The 22,495-nt window shown below is 47.6% G+C and overlaps 14 protein-coding genes across 14 annotated transcripts; 10 read left to right on the top strand and 4 right to left on the bottom strand.

The window, feature by feature from the left end:
• Positions 1-453: 453 nt before the first annotated feature.
• On the top strand, positions 454-1,173 carry N7537_000345 (uncharacterized protein; the record flags this gene model as incomplete). The annotated part of the gene is made up of 1 exon (XM_056891403.1): positions 454-1,173. The coding sequence occupies one exon, from the start codon at positions 454-456 to the stop codon at positions 1,171-1,173; it is 720 nt and encodes a 239-aa protein (XP_056756398.1).
• Positions 1,174-1,619: 446 nt separating this feature from the next.
• N7537_000344 (VHS and GAT domain-containing protein) lies at positions 1,620-3,150 on the top strand (the record flags this gene model as incomplete). The annotated part of the gene is made up of 4 exons (XM_056891402.1): positions 1,620-1,778; positions 1,831-1,887; positions 1,955-2,329; positions 2,380-3,150. The coding sequence occupies 4 exons, from the start codon at positions 1,620-1,622 to the stop codon at positions 3,148-3,150; spliced, it is 1,362 nt and encodes a 453-aa protein (XP_056756397.1).
• A 589-nt stretch (positions 3,151-3,739) lies between these two features.
• N7537_000343 (class I SAM-dependent methyltransferase) lies at positions 3,740-5,283 on the bottom strand (the record flags this gene model as incomplete). Its single annotated transcript, XM_056891401.1, has 9 exons — positions 3,740-3,836; positions 3,910-4,338; positions 4,393-4,579; positions 4,644-4,669; positions 4,729-4,842; positions 4,908-4,949; positions 4,999-5,085; positions 5,145-5,191; positions 5,239-5,283. 9 exons carry the CDS (start codon positions 5,281-5,283, stop codon positions 3,740-3,742), a joined length of 1,074 nt encoding a protein of 357 aa, XP_056756396.1.
• Positions 5,284-6,160: 877 nt separating this feature from the next.
• On the top strand, positions 6,161-7,162 carry N7537_000342 (NADP-dependent oxidoreductase; the record flags this gene model as incomplete). Its single annotated transcript, XM_056891400.1, has 1 exon — positions 6,161-7,162. The coding sequence occupies one exon, from the start codon at positions 6,161-6,163 to the stop codon at positions 7,160-7,162; it is 1,002 nt and encodes a 333-aa protein (XP_056756395.1).
• Positions 7,163-8,591: 1,429 nt separating this feature from the next.
• Positions 8,592-9,464, top strand: N7537_000341 (lytic polysaccharide monooxygenase; the record flags this gene model as incomplete). The annotated part of the gene is made up of 1 exon (XM_056891399.1): positions 8,592-9,464. One exon carries the CDS (start codon positions 8,592-8,594, stop codon positions 9,462-9,464), a length of 873 nt encoding a protein of 290 aa, XP_056756394.1.
• Positions 9,465-9,938: 474 nt separating this feature from the next.
• N7537_000340 (uncharacterized protein) lies at positions 9,939-10,724 on the top strand (the record flags this gene model as incomplete). Its single annotated transcript, XM_056891398.1, has 1 exon — positions 9,939-10,724. One exon carries the CDS (start codon positions 9,939-9,941, stop codon positions 10,722-10,724), a length of 786 nt encoding a protein of 261 aa, XP_056756393.1.
• Positions 10,725-10,961: 237 nt separating this feature from the next.
• On the bottom strand, positions 10,962-11,639 carry N7537_000339 (uncharacterized protein; the record flags this gene model as incomplete). Its single annotated transcript, XM_056891397.1, has 4 exons — positions 10,962-11,124; positions 11,180-11,311; positions 11,371-11,543; positions 11,591-11,639. The coding sequence occupies 4 exons, from the start codon at positions 11,637-11,639 to the stop codon at positions 10,972-10,974; spliced, it is 507 nt and encodes a 168-aa protein (XP_056756392.1). The 3' UTR covers positions 10,962-10,971.
• Positions 11,640-12,250: 611 nt separating this feature from the next.
• N7537_000338 (uncharacterized protein) lies at positions 12,251-12,709 on the bottom strand (the record flags this gene model as incomplete). Its single annotated transcript, XM_056891396.1, has 2 exons — positions 12,251-12,433; positions 12,539-12,709. 2 exons carry the CDS (start codon positions 12,707-12,709, stop codon positions 12,251-12,253), a joined length of 354 nt encoding a protein of 117 aa, XP_056756391.1.
• A 1,222-nt stretch (positions 12,710-13,931) lies between these two features.
• N7537_000337 (uncharacterized protein) lies at positions 13,932-14,318 on the top strand (the record flags this gene model as incomplete). Its single annotated transcript, XM_056891395.1, has 3 exons — positions 13,932-13,985; positions 14,061-14,126; positions 14,172-14,318. 3 exons carry the CDS (start codon positions 13,932-13,934, stop codon positions 14,316-14,318), a joined length of 267 nt encoding a protein of 88 aa, XP_056756390.1.
• Positions 14,319-14,400: 82 nt separating this feature from the next.
• N7537_000336 (uncharacterized protein) lies at positions 14,401-15,320 on the top strand (the record flags this gene model as incomplete). Its single annotated transcript, XM_056891394.1, has 3 exons — positions 14,401-14,468; positions 14,513-14,613; positions 14,962-15,320. Coding segments are annotated over 3 exons (528 nt in total), but the record flags the coding sequence as incomplete, so codon positions are not given.
• Positions 15,321-16,007: 687 nt separating this feature from the next.
• N7537_000335 (cation diffusion facilitator family transporter) lies at positions 16,008-17,465 on the top strand (the record flags this gene model as incomplete). Its single annotated transcript, XM_056891393.1, has 2 exons — positions 16,008-17,157; positions 17,224-17,465. The coding sequence occupies 2 exons, from the start codon at positions 16,008-16,010 to the stop codon at positions 17,463-17,465; spliced, it is 1,392 nt and encodes a 463-aa protein (XP_056756388.1).
• A 1,646-nt stretch (positions 17,466-19,111) lies between these two features.
• Positions 19,112-19,441, top strand: N7537_000334 (uncharacterized protein; the record flags this gene model as incomplete). The annotated part of the gene is made up of 1 exon (XM_056891392.1): positions 19,112-19,441. One exon carries the CDS (start codon positions 19,112-19,114, stop codon positions 19,439-19,441), a length of 330 nt encoding a protein of 109 aa, XP_056756387.1.
• A 175-nt stretch (positions 19,442-19,616) lies between these two features.
• Positions 19,617-20,432, bottom strand: N7537_000333 (Ribosomal protein L10e/L16; the record flags this gene model as incomplete). The annotated part of the gene is made up of 1 exon (XM_056891391.1): positions 19,617-20,432. One exon carries the CDS (start codon positions 20,430-20,432, stop codon positions 19,617-19,619), a length of 816 nt encoding a protein of 271 aa, XP_056756386.1.
• A 1,159-nt stretch (positions 20,433-21,591) lies between these two features.
• N7537_000332 (60S ribosomal protein uL16) lies at positions 21,592-22,403 on the top strand (the record flags this gene model as incomplete). Its single annotated transcript, XM_056891390.1, has 3 exons — positions 21,592-21,636; positions 21,695-21,870; positions 21,950-22,403. 3 exons carry the CDS (start codon positions 21,592-21,594, stop codon positions 22,401-22,403), a joined length of 675 nt encoding a protein of 224 aa, XP_056756385.1.
• Between the last annotated feature and the right edge of the window lie 92 nt (positions 22,404-22,495).

Here is a 22,495-nt window from a genome sequence, read left to right as displayed (position 1 = left end):
GTGTTTTCTCTTTTGATAGAGAGTGTTTCTCCGTTTCTGTCTTGTCTAGCTGCACACCTCTGTCGAGGTCCCGGTCTTTCGGTCATATAATATGATCTTATTTTTCTGTTTTATATGCATCCGATTGATTGTAGCGGTGACTGGATGTAGCAATGACTTGATACTATGAAATACGAGGTAATCTCCATATGACTCCATATGCACTTCATCTGAGGCATTATCGGCATGAATGGAATCACAAAGAAACCCTGCCTATACCATTTCCGGTCCCCGACATCCTTATCTAGGAATATGCCAAGGGGAGCATCCATCTATATATAAGCAGGGATCTACATGTCGGGGGTATAAGTAGCCCAGAGCAGAATATACTTCTAAGATTCATTCATCTCAATCTATACCCTCAGTATAGATATAGATATATATATATATATATATTCACCTGATCAAACCAAAATGACCAACCTCTCAGACTACCGTCTCCTCTGCTTCGACGTCTACGGCACCCTAATAGACTGGGAAAGCGGCATCATCACCGCACTAGAACCAATCCTCTCAAAAAGCACCACCCAATTCACCCGCGAACACCTCCTAACAACCTACCACGACCTCGAAAGCACCCAACAAACCGCAACCCCGGACCTCCCATACTCGGACTTACTATCAGCAATTCACCCCACCCTCGCTGCGCGCCTCGGCCTCAACCCACCAACAGAGGAAGAGAGCCGTGAATTTGGCAACTCTGTCGGGACATGGCCAGCCTTCCCAGACACGGTTGATGCCCTGCGTCGACTATCAAAGCACTACAAGCTGGTGGTGCTGTCGAACGTGGACCGGGCTTCATTCGCCAAGTCCAATGCCGGTAGCTTGCAAGGTATATCTTTTGATATGATTATTACCGCGCAGGATATCGGCAGTTATAAGCCTGATCCACGGAACTTTGAGTACATGTTGAGTGCTGTGCAACGTGAGTTTGGGGTGGGATCAGGGCAGGTGCTGCAGACGGCACAGAGCCAGTTCCATGATCATCAACCTGCTAGGAGGGTTGGTATTCAGTCTGTTTGGATTGAGAGGCCTGGGGCTTTGATGGGGAACACAGGGGATCCTATTTTTGATTGGCGGTTTGAGACTTTGGGGGAGATGGCTGATGCTGTTGAAAGTATAGTAGAGGGGTAGGTAGAGGGGGTGTGGCGTTCGAGATGTGAGGAGTACGTAGTATGAAGTACTTAGTACTTCTAAATATAGTGTCAACGTGTGTCGAAATTATGTACTGTCTACCCTCACACGTGGCTGAGTCAGGCATAAAAACCATCAACTGGTACTCTGGAGCCTGGATGGTCTTTAGCTTGGCAATGCAGAATACTTGGATGCGTGCGTGGAATGTGGCTTTGACCGCAGATTTTGAAGTTACATATATATTATATATCTCTCCTATTTTCTTGACTTATTAGCGAGGGTATCTATTGCTAGTTCCCTGCAGATAGCAATAGTTAGCTCCCTGCAGACTAGTTCGAGTCAAGGCCGGCAGTTGGCCCCCCCGCCTAGTATTATTCTTTGACAATCGAAACTTTTTTTTTTCTTTTCAGGATTTCCCCTGAAAAACAAGAGACTGTGCTATCACCATGAAGCGCTTCCTGGGATCACTGAGCAGGCGCTCAAGTGAGTGTCTCACCGTCTCCACGTCTCCCCGCAAATTCGCTAACTCGTACCTGAACATAGGCTCTAGTGACAGTGTCGAACATCGTGAAGACTCACCAGAAGCCATTGTCCTAAAAGAACTGGTTTGTACTGATTCCAGAGCGATCGAATAATACATGCTGACACCTTCTCCAGACTGCCTTCTGCGAATCGAATGCAAATGAGAATACGAATGACTCTTCGCGCGACGTGGTATGTGCCTAGGAGATGACAACAACAACAACCCCTTTCAGGACTGACAATCGCATTTTCACTCCAGCAAGGAAACGAATTCGTCCACCTCCCCAAAATCGTTGAAGCAGCCGAGTCAAGCCCCAATGCCGCCAAGGAAGCGGCTTTGCGCATTCGCAAGTATCTCTCCGATCCAGCCGGCAACACAAACCAAACCCAGTACAATGCGATTATGCTCATGCGTATCCTGGTCGACAACCCTGGCCATACCTTCACCCGCAACTTCGATGCCAAATTCGTGACGACCGTCAAAGAGCTACTACGCACAGGACGGGACTGGCACGTGCAGAGCTCTCTCCGCCAGTACCTGGATACCCTTGAGCAACAGCGCGCATGGGACGAAGATCTCAAACTGATGCTGCAGATGTGGGCGAAGGAGAAGACGAAAGCCTCGCATGGTTTGGTGAGCATCGCAGTCTCTCTCCGCGCCGTCCAAGACTCTAACCTACCTAGATCGACCGTTTCCCAGCGAATTCCATCATACCGCCACAAGTCCCAGCTAGGCCTCACGGTCACCGCCAGCCATACAGACAGTCCCGCGCGCCGGCAAATACCCTCCCCAGCCCGGTGGAACTAGCAGCCCGCATCGAAGAGGCGCGTAATTCGGCAAAGCTGCTAACGCAGTTCGTCCAGTCCACGCCGCCAGTAGAGCTGGAAGGCAACGATCTCATCAAGGAGTTCGTTGACCGCTGCGGGACCGCTTCGCGTTTGATTCAAGGATATATCCAAACGACCAACCCGGCTCCGGACGAGGATACCCTATTGACGCTCATCGAGACGAACGACGAGATCTCCGTCGCGCTGTCGCAGCAACAGCGTGCCATGCTGAAGGCGCGCAAGATCAGAGGATCCTCGTCGCCGACCTCGTCTAATCTGAATAGTCCCTCGCCGGCCTCGCAGGTTGTTGCACCAGCCGCTACGAATTTCTCTCCTCCCCCCACGGCGCCACCTCGCACTGAAACACGGAGCCCTGAACCCGCTGCACCCGTTACGACACAACTGCCTTCTCCCACCATGACTGGTGGTCGTCCACTTGCTTCCCATCCTGTCTCCGGATCTGCGACTACCGGTCGATATGAATATAACTCCGAGGATTTCCAGGTGCGGAATCCTTTTGCTGATGACTATGCTACGAATGATTCGAATGAGAGGAATCCCGTGCATGGTAATTCGCAACCTCAGAGTGATCGCGTGCGCTTCCAGCCCACTGAGCAGGAGCGCTAGCGTCATGCAGGGATCAATTGATGTTCGCCAATAGCACGTCTCTTTTTTTTTATCGCCCAGCGTTTGGACTCTTTTCTTTTTGGTTATACTCTCCTTCTGGTTGCGGTTTTGTCTATTTTGGTAAGCGCATATCTTTTGCCTTTTTCTTTGGGTTGTCTTTTGGTTCTATTTCTTTACTCTTTGGCCTCTATGATACCTCGTACATTGTCACCACACATATATTCTTTAGCTTTTTACCACAAACGTCTTAGCAGCATGACTTTATCTATAGGAGAGCGAGTGTGTACGGTCGTTTCCATATACCTTTAGGGTAAATACATGCCAGTCTTATCCCTCCGTGATCCGGTGTTATACCTTGTACAACATATGAAGGGCAGTGCCCCTCTGTATCATAACAGATGTGTGCACACAGCTCGGAGGTATATACAAGGCCAATATTACAAGCAAAAGATCGAATGCATTGGTAGGAAGTCATAACAGCAGCCGCAAATAGGGGCCAGTACAAGGCTGGATGTTGCATTATCAGACATGTCATCCTGCAACCTATTTCATATACCTCACCAACAAAACTATACCATCTGTCCAAGATTCACTCCTCAATCTTAATGGCAGCCTTCTTATTAGCCTCAGCCCTCTCCCTCTCCGCAATCTCCTCGGGGAAAGGCTTCCTTGCCCACACACGTCGCCTGCATAAAAGTCAGCCAAACCCACATCACAGACTCCACAGAGAAGAGAAAAGGAAAGAAAGAAAATACATACGCGCGCTCATAAATATGATACCTCGGATTCTTAAGCTCTGCCCTGAGCTTCGCAACATAAACAATAACCTCATCCTGCGACCAAGGCTCCGGCGCCCCGAATTTACAAAGCAACCACATAGCCCAGCCCTCCATACCGGACATCCAATGCTGGTAATTAACCGTTCCGGCCTCTTTATATTTCTGATCACGGGCCCAGGGCCCAATGGGCCATTTGTATTCTTTTTCACAGATATCCACGAACCCAGCCTTGCGGAAGGCGTCTTGCATCATATCGATTGTTTCTAGGGGGCGGCCGGCACGCTTGCCGCATGCTGATAGCGCGGGTCCCCAGCTGCGCAGGATGCTGTCTGCTGGTAGGCTGTCGTCGTCGCATTCGATGTAGGGGCTTGCTTCTAGTTGTTCGATCCAACCGCCTGGGCGGATGTTGCTGTGGGGGTCTTGGTTAGATGGAGAAAGGAGAAGCGGGATGGTGATGGTTTACTCGTAGCATTGCTGGTAGACGCGACTCCATTCTGCGTGGTCGAAGGCTCCGATCATGATGCGCATGTGGATGAGGTCTTGGGGTTCGTTCCAGGTCCATTCTTCGGCGATGTTGTCGACTTCCAGGATGCAGTTTGGGGGCATCCATGTTACTGGTGGTGGGAAGAGGTCGACTCCGCGGACGGTGGCTGGGTTTTTTGTGTGTTAATATGTTGATACTGGAGGTGGATTGAATTGGGATTCTGGACTTACTTGTTGGGAACATGTCGGCTACATCGCTAGAAGAGGGTGAGTGGTGGTTCTTTGTGAATATGAATGGTGGTTTATTCCCACGTACATGGCCCAGTTACCTAGACCTGTTCCAAGGTCGAGGATATGTTTGGGATCTTTAACAGGGGCATGGAAAAGGGGGTTGTCGTGGTCTGAGTCCATGACGAGGGCTACCAAGTGGCTGCAATATTGTTAGTTATCATTTGAAAGAAAGAAAAAGACCGTGTACAAGAGAATTGCGCATACCCAGCTTCGTATGTTTCGAACTGCTTCTCATCCGATGGAATCCTAATAGGATATAAGGAGATGATACTTTGATTTGGAAATCTATGCGTACAGATATTCTTTGTGGCTCAAGGTTTGATATCGTCGGCCATTCTCCTCTAGCCCCCGATACAGCGAGGAGCCGATCGAAGTGGTTTCGCTGAGATTGCGTGAGATTGGGGTCTTTTTTTTCTCCATATAGACAAAGATAATATTTACGATTGCCAGTCATCACCGTAAACGGTCGTGACATGGGTCGTGGGATCCTAATATTTGTTAGAAAAATAGATAATAAAGAATTGAGTAAACAAACCACGGCGATATCATCCTCGGGTTCAGTATGTATCTTTTTATCCATTGTAGAAACTGACCGGAACACAGAAAAAAAACAAAGAGGAAGATCAAAAGTGAAGAGTCGAAATATGTTCGGCTTGTTGGAGAGATGGGAAAAGGCATCCGACCACACCCCCGCTCTCATACCAAAGGCTACAACAGGAACTATGTTGTACATCGAAACCTTTGCCCGTTACGGGCTTAAGATGTGTGTGTGCTTTGATATGTGGAATTGTGGGGTTAAGGTGAGCCCTGGGATTGGCTGGCGTCTTGAGTAGCTGCATGTGAGTTCGCAAAAGTACGATTCTCGGCCAATAGGAAGTGTCTGGAGAAAGTGTACTCTTCACAGAAATTCTGCACGAATTCCACTTTAGTCTGGCTGAATCCCACTCCATTCCCTCGAATAGGGATATTCTCGTGATCATCAAACTTTACGACTGGGGCTCTTTCCGATCAAAAGTTTCATTAATATTACATAACTATGGAATATCTAGTTAACTAACTACCTACAGTTATCACTTTGAAGTTTCCCAGGTTGAGCTTGTTTATCCTGTTTTATAAGCTTCGAGAGATGGCATGGCTTTCCGGGGCATAGATTTTTATGATTCGTAATTCTTGATTTCCGACACGAGAAATACGAAGCTTGTAACAACCAGGTTAATTCTGATTGAAACGAGTGTACAATATACTTGGGTACATTCCCCAAGTCCTCCGTGTATGTGCGGGGAGATAGGCTATCAAATAGGCTATGCGGGAACCCGGCTACGGGGAATGACGCCTTGACATTTGAACTATATAAATAACTTAACCCAGCGAGACAATACTAACCAATTCCTCATTACAAATAACAACATATCTATCTCTACAAAAATCCAAATATGTCAACTACCCTCCCCTCCAAAATGAACAGCATCATCCAACCAACCGCCTCCTCCAAAACTCTCACCTTAACAACCACACCCCTCCCGACTCCAGACCACACGCAGGGCGAACATCTAATCCAAATAAAAGCCTGCAGTCCCTGCGCCGGCGAACTCCTCTGGCCAAAGAATTTCCCCCCACCAACCGAGCGTACTCTAATCCCATGCCCAGACATGGCGGGAGTCGTCATCGCAGCACCACCAGATTCGCCCTTCCAACCCGGCGATGAAGTATACGCGCGCACAAACTATATCCGACCGGGAAATGCGTGCGAGTATTCCATCGCTGTGGCGGACGAGTTGGCACACAAGCCGAAGAGTCTAAGCTGGGTCCAGGCTGCTGCGATTCCTGTCTCTGCGCAGACGGCTTGGCAGGTTCTTTTTGTTCATGCTCTCGGTACCCAAGGAAGCCAGGGAGAGGTAGATCTGGAGGCTACTAGGGCTGTTTGGGCGGGGAAGAGAGTTCTTGTTACCGCTGCTTCGGGTAGTGTGGGGATTTGGCTTGTGCAGTTGGCGACGTTGCTTGGTGCGGAGGTGGTTGCGACGTGTGGTTCTCGGAATGTGGAGCTTGTGAAGTCTCTGGGTGCGAAGGAGGTGCTTGATTATCGGGTTGCGGATTTGAAGGAGTGGGCTACGCAGTTGCCTTCTAATAAGGTGGATGTCGTTGTTGATTGTGTTGGGGGTAAGGCTCTTGGGGATGCGTGGTGGACTGTTAAGGATGGTGGTGTTGTGCTGAGTATCTATCAACCACCTTTGCAGGTCCGTCCGGATGGCTTTGAGGGTGAAGATGTGAAGGATTTGTTCTTTATCATGGAGCCTATAAGGAGACAATTAGAGGAGATTTCGAAGTTGGTTGAGAAGGGGTTGTGTCGGGGATTGGTGGATAGTGTCTGGCCTCTTGAGCAGTACGAAGAGGTATTCAAGAGATTGGATGGAGGGCATGCGAAAGGGAAGATTATTTTTGATCTGTCACTGAATCACTAGAAGTTGAGGGATGATGTTCCTCTAGTGATACACACGAGATGAGATGTCGTTTTTGGAGGCTTGTCCTGAGTAGATACATCCAATGTTGTTTCACTGAAACATATCGTAACAATCAAAATTGTCTAATGTGAATGATTGTGATTTGCTTAATCTGGGAAATACTATCCATTGCTTCATTACAACCTTGTGTACAAGATAAGCTCATCTTGGGAAAAGGTGCGACAAAGGTGAAGCAGCTAAAGCGTCAGATATTTAGCATGTGATATTGTACTTATTTTTTGCACCAATCTCGATCAGTCTATAGACACAGAATGTATACCGATCAAAGCCAACGTAAATCCGAGGATTCCCGGTCCACTTGGTTAGCCAGTCCAGACTAATATAAGTATGCGCTGGAGGCTCTGTCTCATATCCATGAGGCCAAGACGGCACTTGAATGGGAATATTTCACACAATCTAATATCCCGATCTATATCACAATGTATAATTATAACTGCTAATACGCTTGAATGGGTATTTGGTGACCTTGGAAAGTAGATATAATGATGCATAGCTCGATTATTTCTACTCCGTATCTTTCTGATGATTAGTCCAGATCAACGGCCTTTCACATTCATCTTTATTACGGAGTAGACTCTAGTGCGAAACCCTTGATAACCTAAGAAATATTTAGTTAGTTTCATAACATTTAGTTTGTTTTTCAAAGCATCGAGTGGACTACCAAGAGCCAGGTTCACCCTGGAATGAAATTGGATAAACGTCCGAGCAAAGCTGCCAATTCAAGTTTATTCTAGCATCTCCACGTTCTTAATCAAAGTAAAGCGCCCATTAATTCCATGTCTCACCTGCCAGCCCCTCCTTGGCAGGCCCCATTAACGTGAAACTCGGTGTATCCCTGTTCGGCGCGTGAAGGCTTGGCAACCCTAGCCTCAGGAACGCCGGCCTCGTCCCGGGAGAGACGATCATCCAATCTAGTTCAATACGGACCGGAGGCCACATTGTCCCGATGTGATGCGATTTACATTTACCGTCGGTCTCACTGGTCCCCTCCTGGTGGGGGGAGCGTTATCCCTTGGCTATATCCGATGTGTTTCAGTGTGATTGATACGTGCATTCGGCCCTACTCGCTGTTCGAGATGTCTCTGATAATTCTCGAGCTACTGTTTGCAGTTGATTAATGTCCCATACAGATCAGCTAGAGCTCCTTTCGAATATGTCTACCACAGAGTATATAAGCAGCGGCCTACCAGCGCAACACAAGGCCAGTTGAGCATGCTGGCCAGTCTTTTTTGAATTCTCATTCATTTTCACATTCATTTTTCTCCGGTTTGAGACCGTGCAGACTTCGTTCATCAACTATACATTCATTCATCGGTCTGGTTTACCGATCATTTCCATTCACTTCCTCCGACATACCAACTCGTCAAACATGAAGAACTTCGCTCCCGCTCTGGCTTTCGCCAGCATCATTTCCTTGGTCAACGCCCATGGCTTCGTCACTAGTCCGGAAGCTCGCCAGCCCGGTACCGCAATGGGAGCCGCCTGTGGCCAACAAGTCCAGTCCAACCAAGACTCCGACAAGTACGGTAACATCCAAGGCGAGCTGCAAGTTGCCTCCAGCCAGAATGATTACAAGGCCGCCGAGTGTGATATCTGGCTTTGCAAGGGCTACAAGTTCGCGGACAACAAGGATAACGTCCAGTCTTACAAGGCAGGACAGAAGGTCCCCTTCAAAGTCGACATCCGCGCCCCCCACACCGGTGTCGCCAACGTCTCCGTCGTCGCCACTTCCTCCAACAAGGTCATTGGCGCTCCGCTGATCTCCTGGGATGTCTATGCATCCACCGCCACCGGCGTCAAGCCCGATGAGACCGACTTCAGCGTCACCATCCCCGATGATCTCGGAAGCCAGTGTGCTACCGCCGGTGACTGTGTGTTGCAGTGGTACTGGTACGCCGAATCCATCGACCAGACCTACGAGTCGTGTGTCGACTTCACTGTCGGTGGATCTGGCTCGGCTCCCGCTGCGTCGTCGGCCTCCTCGGCCTCCTCGACCTCCAGCGCTACGGAGATCGCTGTGACTACCACCCCATCTGGCGCAGTTCAAACTCCCACCGCTGCTGCTCAGCCTACCACTTTCGCCACCACTGCTCGTGCATCGGCTACTTCTGCCGCAGCGCAAGTCCCTACCTCCAGCGCCGAGCCCTCCGCTAGCGCATCAGGCCTGCCTTTCTCCACTAGCAATGCTTCAGATGTCCTATCCTGGTTCGAGGCCTTGCTCGGCAACCTGGTGGGTAACTAAATGCGGAAGGCGTAAAGAACGGCCCACTAAAAAGTGGGCAGCATAATGTCGGAAGCACATCATGTTTAGCATTCGATATCTACCTGTACCTTCTACGTCAGTTAGTAGTTAGATATATCGGTAATTAGATGTCAGATTTACCATGCTTGACGATCCTGGATTCCATTGCAACGCTGCTTCATAGCGATATCGGCGAGATCGATGAACATCCGATATCGCCACTTCCTGAGCTCACCTCAACAAATGTAAGACATCGATATCAATATAAAAACAAGCGTTTCCCCCACAGCCAAGCATATTTTAGTATTTCAAATCATCGAAACAATGCACTGTCGCCTCAACCCAACAACCAAATTATTCGCCCACTCCCCAAGAATGTGGCCCCTAAGCCCAACAACAACCAAATTATGCGCCCACTCCTTAAGAATCCCAATCCAAGTCTCAAGACCAGTCTACAGACAGTTCACAACAACAATGCCCCAAACCAAAGACTGGAGCGCAAACCAATATCTCAAGTTCGAAAATGAACGCACCCAGCCCGCCCGCGATCTCCTATCGCATGTGCCCCTGATAGCCCCAAAGAGAATAATCGATCTAGGCTGCGGCCCAGCGAACTCAACAACAGTCCTGGCAACGGCATACCCAACAGCAACAATAACCGGTCTAGACTCATCGCCGGACATGATCAACCGCGCAAAGAAAGTCCTCCCAGACCGAGACTTCCACGTCGCAGATCTGTCAACCTACACACCCGACCCAACCAAGCCCGTCGACCTCTTCTTCTCGAACGCGGTGTTCCAATGGCTGAAAGCCGACGACCGCATTGCTATCATTAAACGTCTGCTGGAACCCCAGGAAAAGGGCGCTGTTTTCGCACTCCAGGTCCCGCACAATCTCAACGAGCCTACGCATGCCCTCATGAACGAAACTGCTGCTGACGGCCCGTGGGCGGAGAAACTTGCTAGTGTGCAGCGAGATGGGTTCCAGTCGCCGCAGGAACTGTATGATCTGGTGAAGCCATTTTGTGGTCAGGTTCATGTATTTGAGACGAGTTATTATCATGCACTTGAGAGCCACGAGGCGGTTATTGAGTGGGTCAAGGGGACCGGGTTGAGGCCGTTTTTGGATCCGTTGGAGGATTCGGAGAAGGTGGATTTCTTGAAGGGTTATTTGAGGCGGTTGCAGGGTGCTTATCCGGTTTCTGTTGATGGGAGGGTGTTGTTGAAGTATCCGCGGTTGTTTATGGTTGCTGTGAAATGATTTTGGATCTAATTGTGTATGTATAGTTAGCATGTTGTTAGTTACTCGTTCTTTTCATTTTCACAGACTCTTCGGCAAAGTTGGTTCCTCGGGCTTTGAGGGTTTATTCTACATGACTTAATAGCAGTCTAGAGATAGAAAAACGCGTGGAGAATGACACTATACGAGAGTGGACGAATTCACACCCATATTGCTATCCAGTAAGCTGTTTAGATAGAATAGAGCATCGAATGGTTCCTCAGATAGCCTAGACTGCTCCCGAAGCAGCAATCTTAATGGTACCATCAGTCTTTCCAGACCGATCCAAGCTCTTGCTCTCCATCTTCTGGAGAATATCCTGACCGGAAACAACCTCTCCAAAGACAACGTGCTTGCCATCCAAATGGGGAGTTTCCACAAACTAATCCAGTCAGTCCAACCCGTCTCCAATCTACTTTAGCATAGTTTCGACTCACAGTAATGAAGAACTGAGAACCATTGGTGTTGGGTCCAGCATTTGCCATAGAGAGCAGTCCACCCTTAGTATGCTTGGCCCTGAAGTTCTCATCTGCAAACTTCTCGCCGTAGATAGACTTGCCGCCCGTACCCTAAAAGAGAGAATAGAAATTAGCCGGAGCTCGGATTTCGCCGTGATCCCGCGACTGACATTGCCGCGTGTAAAGTCACCACCCTGGGCCATGAACCCGGAAATCACACGGTGGAAAGCAGAGCCTGCATAGCCGAAGCCCTTTTCTCCTGTTGCGAGGGCGCGGAAGTTGGCCGCGGTCTTGGGGACGACGTCATCATAAAGTTTGAACTCGATGCGGCCCCAGTTTTCCACTACATGGTGTTAGTCTGGCTGGATTGAGACGAGAGAGTAGACTTACCCTGGCCACGATTCGTAGTGTATTCAATATCAAAGTAGGGGTTGGACATGATGAAGATGAAATAGATGGATTTGAGGTAAGATGGGAAGTACAAAGATGAGCTGGAAGGGGGCGGGGTATTAAATGAGGGGCTCGGATCTGGGGTCATGCAGGAATGAGGTCATCTTAGGGTTATATTGTACAAGTTGGACGTATTAGAACCCAGTTGGACATGAGTCGGACATTAGTTGAACAAGGATTGGACAAGGATCGATGTTGGATTCATTGGTCCACTATAGGGTTCAAGATCGGAAGATTCAACCGCGATTATACATCGACAACTTCAACATCACTTTGAACGGTTCAAACCTTTGTTTCCTGCTCAGAAATTATTCCTATTTTTCTTACTAGGATCAAGATTTTAAAGGGTTTTTTTGAAACCGGGTTCATTGGATTGAGTCTTGAAAAAAGAAAAGAACCGCGGAACGTCACAGACATCTCTGCAGAGATGCTGCCCTCACGCGCACAAGACTAATGGGCACATATTGGAGTGCAACCCAAGAACATTGAGCAAAAGAAATTTAAAAAAAAATTGACGTGAAACCAGTAAAAGTCAAGAGAAAAGGTGGCTATCTTCACTATCGCATTCCTCCGTGCGTTGCCACCGAAATCTTGTTCCATTTACTCCTCACCATTGGCGTCGTCGGTATTGTCGGCATCCTCAGCATCGTCGGCGTCCTTATTGGAGACGCTGGCATTGAAAGCTGGGACACCCTTCTCCAGCTTGATGTTCAGGCGAGACCACTGTTTCTGGACAGTGCCAACGGACTTGCCAGCATCTTTAGCGACGGCAGGCCAGTCAATCTGTAGGATAACCCAGTCAGTAAATGGCATGCTTTTGTATGGTGTGCAGTCATATTGTGTGCTGTCATGTGTTGATTGGACATGTGACAACTGAGAGACACTTACCTTCATTCCGGTGGACATCTTAACGCAATTCCACAGGAACACCAGGTCCCGGTCAATGGTAGAGGATGAGACATTTGCAAGGGAACCCTTGGCCTTGACAGGGGTGCGCTTTACGATTCCTGCCTTGACAGGCTTGGCGGCCTTCTTAGGGGTGATTGGTTCTTTAACCATATTGATGAGTTGAAATGTAATGTTGGTATGAAGTGTAGTGTTGATTGCGTAAGAGTGGTCTGAAAGCAGAAATGTGAAGATGATTGATGAAGATGATTGATGAAGATGATTGATGAAGATGAGAGAAGAAGGAGGAGGAGGAGGAAGGTGAATGGGGATTGTATGCCATTTATAGCGGGTGGTGCTGCGTTGCGTTGGCTTAAGTTGGCCCGATGATTTGATGCCATTACATATCGCAGGGGTTACACTTTTAGCTGTCTCGCTCAGAGAGAACTACATCGTGGACATTATAGGCTCTTCTGTTTCTGTGCCACCAGCTCCTCTACCTCACCACCCAATCTTCTACTATATCTACTTGTACTCAGTTTATTTCGTAGAATTAAGAACAGAAAAATGGAGCGTTCACAGCCGATCACTTGCGTCGTCCGCCACGCCCGAAGAAGATAGAATAAAAAAGAATAAAAAAAAGAATAAAAAAACCGTACCTAGAAACTAACTCAAGTAAGCAATAGAGAATACACAAGGCGTTTGAGAGAACAATCATTAAGGAACTCGGCAAATTGACTCTGTACCTTTGGAATAAGGAGGACCTTTATTATTAAATTTAACATATAGTAAAGTATGAAACTAACTATGAAAAATTAGATTAATGCTAGGAACCCACAGCATTAAGGCCATAGTGACTTGTCTTAATCCATTTTATCTGGTCCGATGTAGTAGCGAACCACTTTTATATAAACAAATAAAGTGAGGGTTTTCGTTAATTGAAGGAATTAACCAAATCTCACGACATTAAGTGAGATATTATTTAACTAAAAAAATTATTATGTTTTTCACAATTAACCGTGCCAAGCGCCCAACACACCGCCGTGTATTGGTGCGCCCCACTAGATAGCCATTTTTCACCAGATAGCCAATTTTCACAATTGTATCAACTTCCCATACATTTTTATACTATACCACGATGTCAATTTCAACCGAAAATATCGAGGATCGGATCCAAGAAGCCGTCAAAGCATACCATACATCTACCAAGCCCAATCTCGCTCAATTAGCCCGGGATTATAGGGTTTCCCGCGGTCGACTAAGGGGCCGAGTCCAGGGCCGCCAGTCCAATTCCGACCGCGCCAAAGCAACCAGAACCTTGAATTTAATTCAAGAAAAGGCCCTTACTAGCTAGATTCAAACCCTAGATAGTGCGTATATATCACCTACCCCCGAGATGGTTGAAGATGCTGCAAATACTATCTTAAAAATAGCTAGCGAAGACCGGGTTGTCGGCCATAACTAGGCGTATCGCTTTATTACAAGACTACCCCTAGGGCTCAATTATATTACCTAAAAACTAAAGGAAAAATCGAGGGTAGAGAGTGAAGATTACGGTGCTTTACTTCTCTGGTTTAATCACCTTTCTATAGTGGTTAACCAGCATCAATTCCTACCGCATAAGATTTACAATTAGGACGAAACCGGCTACCGAATTGGCCAAGGGAAGCAACGTAAGGTTATTACCTCTCGTATAATAAGCGATATCCCTACCGGTGGTCAGTCAGAGTCAATTACCGGTATTGAATGTATTGCTGCCGATGGCTGGTTAATGCTACTATAGTTTCTACCTAAGGGTAGTTTATATATAGAGGAGTGGTATAAAAATATTATAACCCCCGATTTTCGAATTAAACCTACGCCAAATGGTTAGGTTGACGATGAAACCGCACTTCAATAGCTCTTCTCTTTTTATAAAGCTACAATTGACCGGGTTAAAAAAGGGAGGCCAAGGCTTCTTTTAATAGATAACCATAGTTCTCATACAACCTTCGAATTCGTTAATTTTTACCGGGAAAAATTCATTATCCCCTTTTATTTTTTACCCTATACCACCCATCTCTGCCAGCCGCTAGATGGTCAAGCCTTTTAAAGCTTAAAACACCATTTCCATACGGCAAATAACGAGATCGTTATATAGGGTGGAAGTATAAGTAAGAAGCGGGATTTTTTTCGGATTATCTAGGATATTAGAGAGCGAGCTTTTACGTAGAGAACGATCCGAGATTCATTTAGATCTAGGGGTATTTACCCCTTAGATCTAGATATTATTCTTACTCCTCTCCGTGAAAGAGATATTCAAGGGTCCCCCCTTAGGATTTTCACGCCATCCCCCCCCCCAGATTTTACAAGCTCAGTCACCAATTCACCGCTAGATACAATTGAGCGGGTTAAAAAGCTTAATACTAAGCTTGCCAATGATCTAGAGCATCTACAGAAGAGCGTACAAAGGCATATTCAACGAAGTATAGATGCAAATACGCTTTTATATCAAGAGGTTGAATTATTGAAGGCCTCTTTAAAGAAGGCTCAGTCCTACAAATCAACTACATATACGCCAAAAAATGGGAAATCGCTTCTTAGGACCAAAGGCAATGTCCTATCACCTATATGCGCGAATAGGATGATGGTAAAAAGACAGGATGCCAATGCTAGGAAGTTGAAGCGGCTACAGGCAAAGCATGCTAAGGAATTGGAAGCCCAACAACGGGCCCAAGAAGCAAGGGATTTATTAGAGACTAAGCATAAAGCTTCAATGGCGGCAAGAGATAGTAATGGTGGAAATTGGTATGTAGATAGTCATGGTGGTTACCTGTAAATAGTATTTTCATAGGTGAATAAATTGAAAATTGGCTATCTGGTGAAAAATGGCTATCTAGTGGGGCGCACCAATACACGGCGGTGTGTTGGGCGCTTGGCACGGTTATATTTCTAAATTACAGTTAGATGCTCCAACTTCTTGGGGGCAATTTTTCCAAAATAGAGCTTCACCTTAAATGGAATAGAGTAATTATACCTGAATGAACTCACCAACACCATGCCGTAACTTGACCACACTAAATTCAACAGGTTCCAAAGTAAACAGATACCATATTGGAGTCATCCCAGCCTTTGCAGACAGAGTTACGATTCCTCGTTAATAACAGTGAGCGTTCTACCCGAATCTAAAGAACCGAAGTATCTAAGTTGTCATGTGAGCCAGTAGCATAACATTCAGCGCTATTAGCATACCTTATTCAGGTACCATTGAATATCCAATGATAATGTCCCGAATACCTGCAACCGTAATGTATGTACTTTGTATGTTGGGATGTTGTACATGGAAATTGCTGTGCCAAGGAGCTAAAGCGGAGCAAGATCATCTCGATAAGATAACCTTGCACAGCCACGATTAGAGGAATTTATTTCTCTCCTTACATCAAGGGTTTCTTTCATCCCATTCACCAAATCCAGCCCATTCATCTCGTTCATCATGGAGGAACATTTGCGTCACAGTCTTTCCAATCACCCACATGCCTTCCAAAGCTTGCATCACAGCCATAGCAACTCGCCGTCACACCGGGCCGACAGAATGGCTCCACTTTCTATCAACGAGGGGACCACAACCGCCCTAGAGCACGAGCTCACCACCTTGCAACAACACCGCAGTGGCAGTTCAAGCGATGAAGAAGGTCAACCCCCGCCACGTTATACCCCCGAAAGCGACCCATTCCAACTTGCCTCAAAGCTGAAGACCGAGGATGAGATCCGGCAGATGAAAGCCAATACCTCGCGGAAACGGGATTCCACCACTGCAAACAAGAGCCGGAAAGTGGGTTCCATAGTGAAAGACACTGTCCATCTTGGAAAACAGGCCTTTGTCACCAAGAAGCTGCAGGGATTCTACGAGTCTCAAAATGAAAACATTGAGCGCATGCTGAAACCCGTCGAGGAGCACCGACGTGCCGCCCGCGAATTGAGCATCGACAACCGTCTCAAGTACCGCATCGCTGTTTACGGTAGTTTTGCCGCAAATATCATTCTCTCCGTCATCCAGGTGTACGGTGCCGTGTCATCCGGATCGCTCTCTCTGTTCACCACAATGGCCGACGCCGTCTTCGACCCCATGTCCAACCTGACCCTCCTGCTGTGTAACAAGGCAGTCAACCGTGTTGATCCACGCAAGTTCCCGGCTGGAAAGGCCCGCATTGAAACCGCTGGCAATATCTGCTTCTGCTTCCTTATGACCGCTGTCTCTTTCATCATTATCGCCTTCTCTATTCGCGAACTGGTATCTGGCTCCGAGGAAGAAACCCAGTCTTTCCACCTCCCCTCCGTCATTGCTGTTGCCGTCGCCTTTGCCACGAAATTTGCCCTTTTCCTGTACTGCTGGGCCCTACGCAACCAGGTGTCTCAAATCCGCATTCTGTGGGAGGATCACCGCAATGATCTATTCATCAACGGGTTCGGTATTCTGACCTCCGTCGGTGGTAGTAAGTTGCGTTGGTGGATCGATCCTATGGGTGCTATTATCCTATCCGTGCTGGTAAGTGCGCTGTGGCTGCACTCCGCCTATGGCGAGTTCCAGTTGCTCGTCGGCGTTACTGCCGACACCAAGATGCAGCAGCTCATCACTTACATCGGTACGTTCATTCCCTTTCGGTTCTTTTTGGACTCCTGATAAAACCATTCACTAACATTACTATCAGCAATGACGCACTCTCCCGTCATCACTGCCATCGATACCGTCCGTGCATACACATCTGGCCCCCGCCTGCTTGTCGAGGTGGATGTCGTCATGGACGCAGAGGCATCTCTGCGTGCCACCCACGATGTCGCCGAAGAGCTCCAGATTAAGCTCGAGTCGCTTCCCGACGTTGAACGTGCCTATGTGCATGTTGATTACGAGACCACCCACAAGCCTGAGCATTCCCTGAAAAAGGAGCTCTAGATGACATAAAAAATTTGGATTAGCTTTTTCATTTTGGATAGCTTTGACTCTTAAGTCCACCCACAGTTCCAATATTCTTCGGGTTTTATTTTACCTGGAGAAGAGAGCGTTGTATAACTATGTGTTGTTTTAATGCAATGTTCTTTTGTAGAATGGATAAATCCTTGCAGAAAATTACATATTAACTTGAAAACTTAGTGCGGTTCTTGAGGTCTTCACAATAATCAGCATTGATCAATTTCAAGTCGACGCTCGAGACAAGGGCTGCTTGAGTGTTTATTGGTAGGGTGTCGACGATCAGCAGTTTCCGGTAGTGCCCAAGCGACTAGGATCAACTGGTTGTAGAGCCCTTTCAGTGAGAATCTGCTAGATCATATTCCAAACAGCAAGAAATCGTCTTATCTTCTATCAACCCCATTCAGGCCCGCGGTGGGTGCCTTCCCTTTTGGGTAACGGACAACTCGTCACCGCAATTTCCCGTTTGCTTTCGGCCACTGGGGAAATATAAATACCCCCATCCCCAATTTCTCTCTCCTCTCATTTCTTCCTTCTCCACGCCACTGTCTCCCTAACCCCTCCCCCTCTTCCCCCCGTCTCCAGGGTCCACATTGCACATCGTGGTTCTGTTGTCCGAAGGGTAACCTGAGGACTCTGATGATATTTGCCGCGGTCCAGTTAAGGTTGACACTGGGTTGGGGCTTCGGTCTCAACTCTGGCACGAAGCATGTGTGGCGGACGGTATGAAACAGCCCCCCGCGAACCACTAGGGACCTCCTTGGGGACTTTATCCGGCCCTCTTAGCCTCACCTCTGTGGATACAGACTGTACTTTTCTGGGGTCTCCATCGAAATTGAGAGCTCAGCACTATGATCTCCCTCTTCTTGCCTCACCTCCCCTTTCCCCTAACCCAGCTGCACGGGTCCTGTGCAGCACCTGAACAGGACTTACACCTTTACGTGGTGTTCAGGATGAGTAACCGTTATGGTGAAACCAAGCGAGTCATTACCTAGAACTCCAATACAACAGCTTCAAACGGTACTCATTGATCCTGTGTAAGGAGACACTGCAATGTAAATATTAAGTCATTAGAGACTATTGGACAACGTGCAGGTAGAGACTAGCGCAAGGTACCCATGATTTGTGTCGATCATGTTGATCACCCCGCGATTCCGAGGCTTCTTCAATGCTTGGAGCTTGAGTCTTACACTGACGGACTTGGAATGTGGTCTCGGTGGGTTGTTGCACACTACAATATCAAATTTCTCTGATCCCAAGCTTTGACGGCATATATTGTTCCTCTTCACGATCCACCCACAATGTAAGACATTATGCATACTCCATATCGAAGTTCCCCTAGCAGCACAGGAACTATTTCTCGTCATTCGTCCTACCCAATGCATACTCGATTTGGCCGAGTTGGAAATGATCAACACAGCGGACAGCATTGCACATCATACATCCAATAACTGCAATGCACCGTACCCCTTTGCAAGCCCAACAACCAAAGCAACATCCCCTAAAACCACTTTCTATAAAGATCGCCATCATGCCATAACCCTCAGCCCTGACCATCATCTCAAATATTCCCGTCATCGCAATACTACAATACAAACCCACAACCCTTCATTCCAAACCAACCAGCCGCAATGGTCCACCTGAAATCCCTCCTCACCCTCACCCTTACCTTGGTAACTAGCATTACGGCGATGAATACCGACTCTACCTGCGACGACGCTTACAACAAATGCGTCACCACCCCAGGCGCGAACCTCTCAACATGTTTCTCTGACAGGGAGGCCTGTCGCCATGACCAGACCAATTCTCCTGCAAAGTTGCACTCGCCACACCCAGAGCGCTCAGTCTCCGATGAGGATGATTGTCAAGACGCCTTCAACAAGTGCCGTTCTGCTCCCGGCGCCAATATTTCTACCTGCGTCTCCGAAAAGAGTGCCTGCGATGAAAGGGAGAACGAGTAGAGTAGTTTCAATAGTCATTGCGTCGGTGCTTCTTCCTGTTATTTTCGGGATTTGTCTGCTTGATGTACTTCATGTGTTGAAAAATCTAGATAGTGTATGAGAAATGTTCCAAGTGATGTTATGTAGTATATAGCCAAATCTAGCTCTATGGGTATAGATATAAGATATAGACACTCTATCCCAGCGATGGCACATGCATACACACCACAGTCAATGCATGCTGCAGCTCGCCCACCTTCCGTAGTAAATGGGTATCTGACTGTCCACACAGATCATTTTCACCCCGTATACCCTCAGCAGCCTGAACTCGACGGTCGAGTGTCTGGCAAACTTGAGATAAAGTCTGCACCTCGCACAGCAGTAGTTGGGCTTTCATCCTTGTCTCCGTGGTGTGAGAGAGATTGAAAGCACCAATAGTCAAGGGAATGGTCAATGGGACGGTATATATCGAGTATTTCATACTTTCAGACGGTTTCGAGAGGCCTGTGGGGTGTCCATCGCTAGACTGGCTGCTATTCGAGCCCACATCTTCGAGGCCATTCGGCGACGAGGTGGCTGACAGGCCCAGCCCACCAATTTCAGAATGGTAGAGTGCTTCATACCAGGCCAGGATCTTCAAAAGAATCGAGCCGAGGACGAGGAGGATAGAAGGATCCCGTGCGCAGGATCTTGCAGTGCAATTTAATAATCGAGAAACCGTCTCTGTAGCAGATCGAGTCGTGCAAAGCACAATATCCTCTTCGGGGGATTCCTGCGGGGTTCGTGGTTTCGGCATGCTGCGAGATTGATTATGGTCGGTTGTATCTCCGTTCACGCAATCGGATTGGATGAATTGGTATAACGAGGAGAGCGTCCGACATGCTACCGCGATACAAGATTCGTGTTGATCTTCATGGTCGTGTCGCACTTCGTTTCCATTCTGACCACCGCTGTTCTCGTCCATCCCTCTCATCTCTTGAAGGGAACCGAGGCGGTGGCCATGGGTCACCATGGGATCTGGCCCGGCCGTGTTAGGCCATCCGAATTCTGGCGTTGACAAATGCGAGATTCCTGCATCTGGAGTCAAGCTGGGAGTCAAGTTATTTCTTCTTCTTTCCCATTCGGTCGGGTTCGAAGCGCGGTACCAGCTACAACTATGGTTATAGTTTGGCTGGTGGTGATTCAGGCCGGGGGTCCAGGATGGTTGCCCGGGGGCTGGGGGAGATAGAGATACCGGAACTCGAGAAGACGGATGATGAACAGGTGCATGGACGGAGGTAGTCTTGTTGGAAGGTGGTTTACCTTTCCGTCGCGATCGTCCATATATGCATTTGAGGTCATTTTGAACACATCGGGAACAACCTTGCTGCTCTTTTGTGCAGCGTACCTTGGATGCTGCGCAGGGGTCGCATGAACTCCGAAATTGAAGTCGTTGGGGTTTGCTGGGTTTGTTCTGATTTTGGTGATGTGTATGCATCGGCGTCTCTTGGGAAGTCACGAACATCACAACCTAGGCTGATCCGATTCATTGAAGTCAAGAGGATACAAAGGTGGCGAATAACATGCAGGTATATTAATTACCAATCAACAAGGATGTTAGTTAACAAGTGAACTAGTGCTTACTTGAGTCACCGTGTTTTTCGGCCCCATTCCCTCTTTCGTATTTGGTCTTAATCTCTATGTTGTACTTGTTGCTTAAGTTCTAAGATTATAAGTGGAATGTTATAGTATATCGGACTAGTTACGAATGAAGGATTAGATGTAAAGAATACATTCAAGTTTAAAAACCTCATAGTATGAACATAACTATATTTTAACACCAGACTCTGTCTTCGAGAAAATCCCAATAGATGGAAATGAGTCAGAACAGATTGAGATTCTGGAAACACAATGAAACAGAAAGACGGCGTATGAACTGTCCGAGACAACATATTACCAATTCACCTACTATGCAACCCTATACCATATGACATACCATATGGCATAGGGTAGATTAGTTAGAAATTCCCCCGTCTTCGGAACCCGAAGCCATGTGGGTCTAATATCTTTACTATGAAAATCCCGAGTCTCAAATTCTCAAACTCGCTATATAAAGGACATACAATGGACTTCTGTTCTCAGCATATCAGTTACAACTTCTCTCAATCTCCTAGTCTCCTAAGATTCCAAAAATGGCACGAAGACCAGCACGCTGTTACCGTTACTGCAAGAACAAGGTGAGTATACTTATACTTCCTCTCCACAAGTACAAGTATAACCAACTAAATCCCCCAGCCCTATCCCAAATCCCGCTTCAACCGCGGCGTCCCAGACGCCAAGATCCGCATTTTCGATCTCGGCCGGAAGAAGGCCTCAGTGGACGATTTCCCCTGTACCGTCCACTTAGTCTCGAACGAGTATGAACAACTGAGTTCCGAGGCACTGGAAGCCGCACGTATCTGTGCCAACAAGTACGCTTACTCCCCCCCATCTGCTCTCTCATTTTCATTCCAGGCCATATAATATAGCTGACTCTAATCTTCTCAAAAGGCACCTCGTCAAAACCGCCGGTAAAGAATCCTTCCACATGCGTATCAGAGTACACCCCTATCACGTAATCCGAATCAATAAGATGCTCAGCGTGGCCGGCGCAGATCGGTTGCAAACGGGCATGCGTGGTGCCTTCGGGAAACCCGCTGGGAAAGTTGCTCGGGTCAATGTTGGTCAGATTTTGATTTCTGTGAGGACTGTTGATCGGCATCGGGGGACGGCTGTTGAGGCCTTGAGGAGATCTATGTATAAGTTTCCTGGGAGGCAGAAGGTTGTTGTGAGTAAGATGTGGGGATTTACGCATTTATTGCGTGAGGAGTATTTGAGGTTGAAGGAGGATGGGTTGGTGAGGAGTGATGGGGCTTATGTGCAGTTTTGTCGGAGGAAGGGAGAGATTGAGGAGAATATGAGGGACTTTCCGGGGGCTTATAGTCAGGTTGCGGTTGAGGCTTGAGAGTTCGCATGTTTCTTAGCTTGATTTATGTTCGGAGTAAAATGGTACTGCTATCTAGGTAGTCCTACCTTGTTTTCACTTTTATCCTAATG

Source organism: Penicillium hordei (assembly GCF_028827395.1).
Source record: "Penicillium hordei strain IBT 12815 chromosome Unknown utg000001l_segment0_segment0, whole genome shotgun sequence".
Taxonomy (NCBI): domain Eukaryota; kingdom Fungi; phylum Ascomycota; class Eurotiomycetes; order Eurotiales; family Aspergillaceae; genus Penicillium; species Penicillium hordei.
The sequence above is the reverse complement of the archived record's forward strand: the minus strand, read 5'-3'. Positions and strand labels throughout refer to the sequence as shown.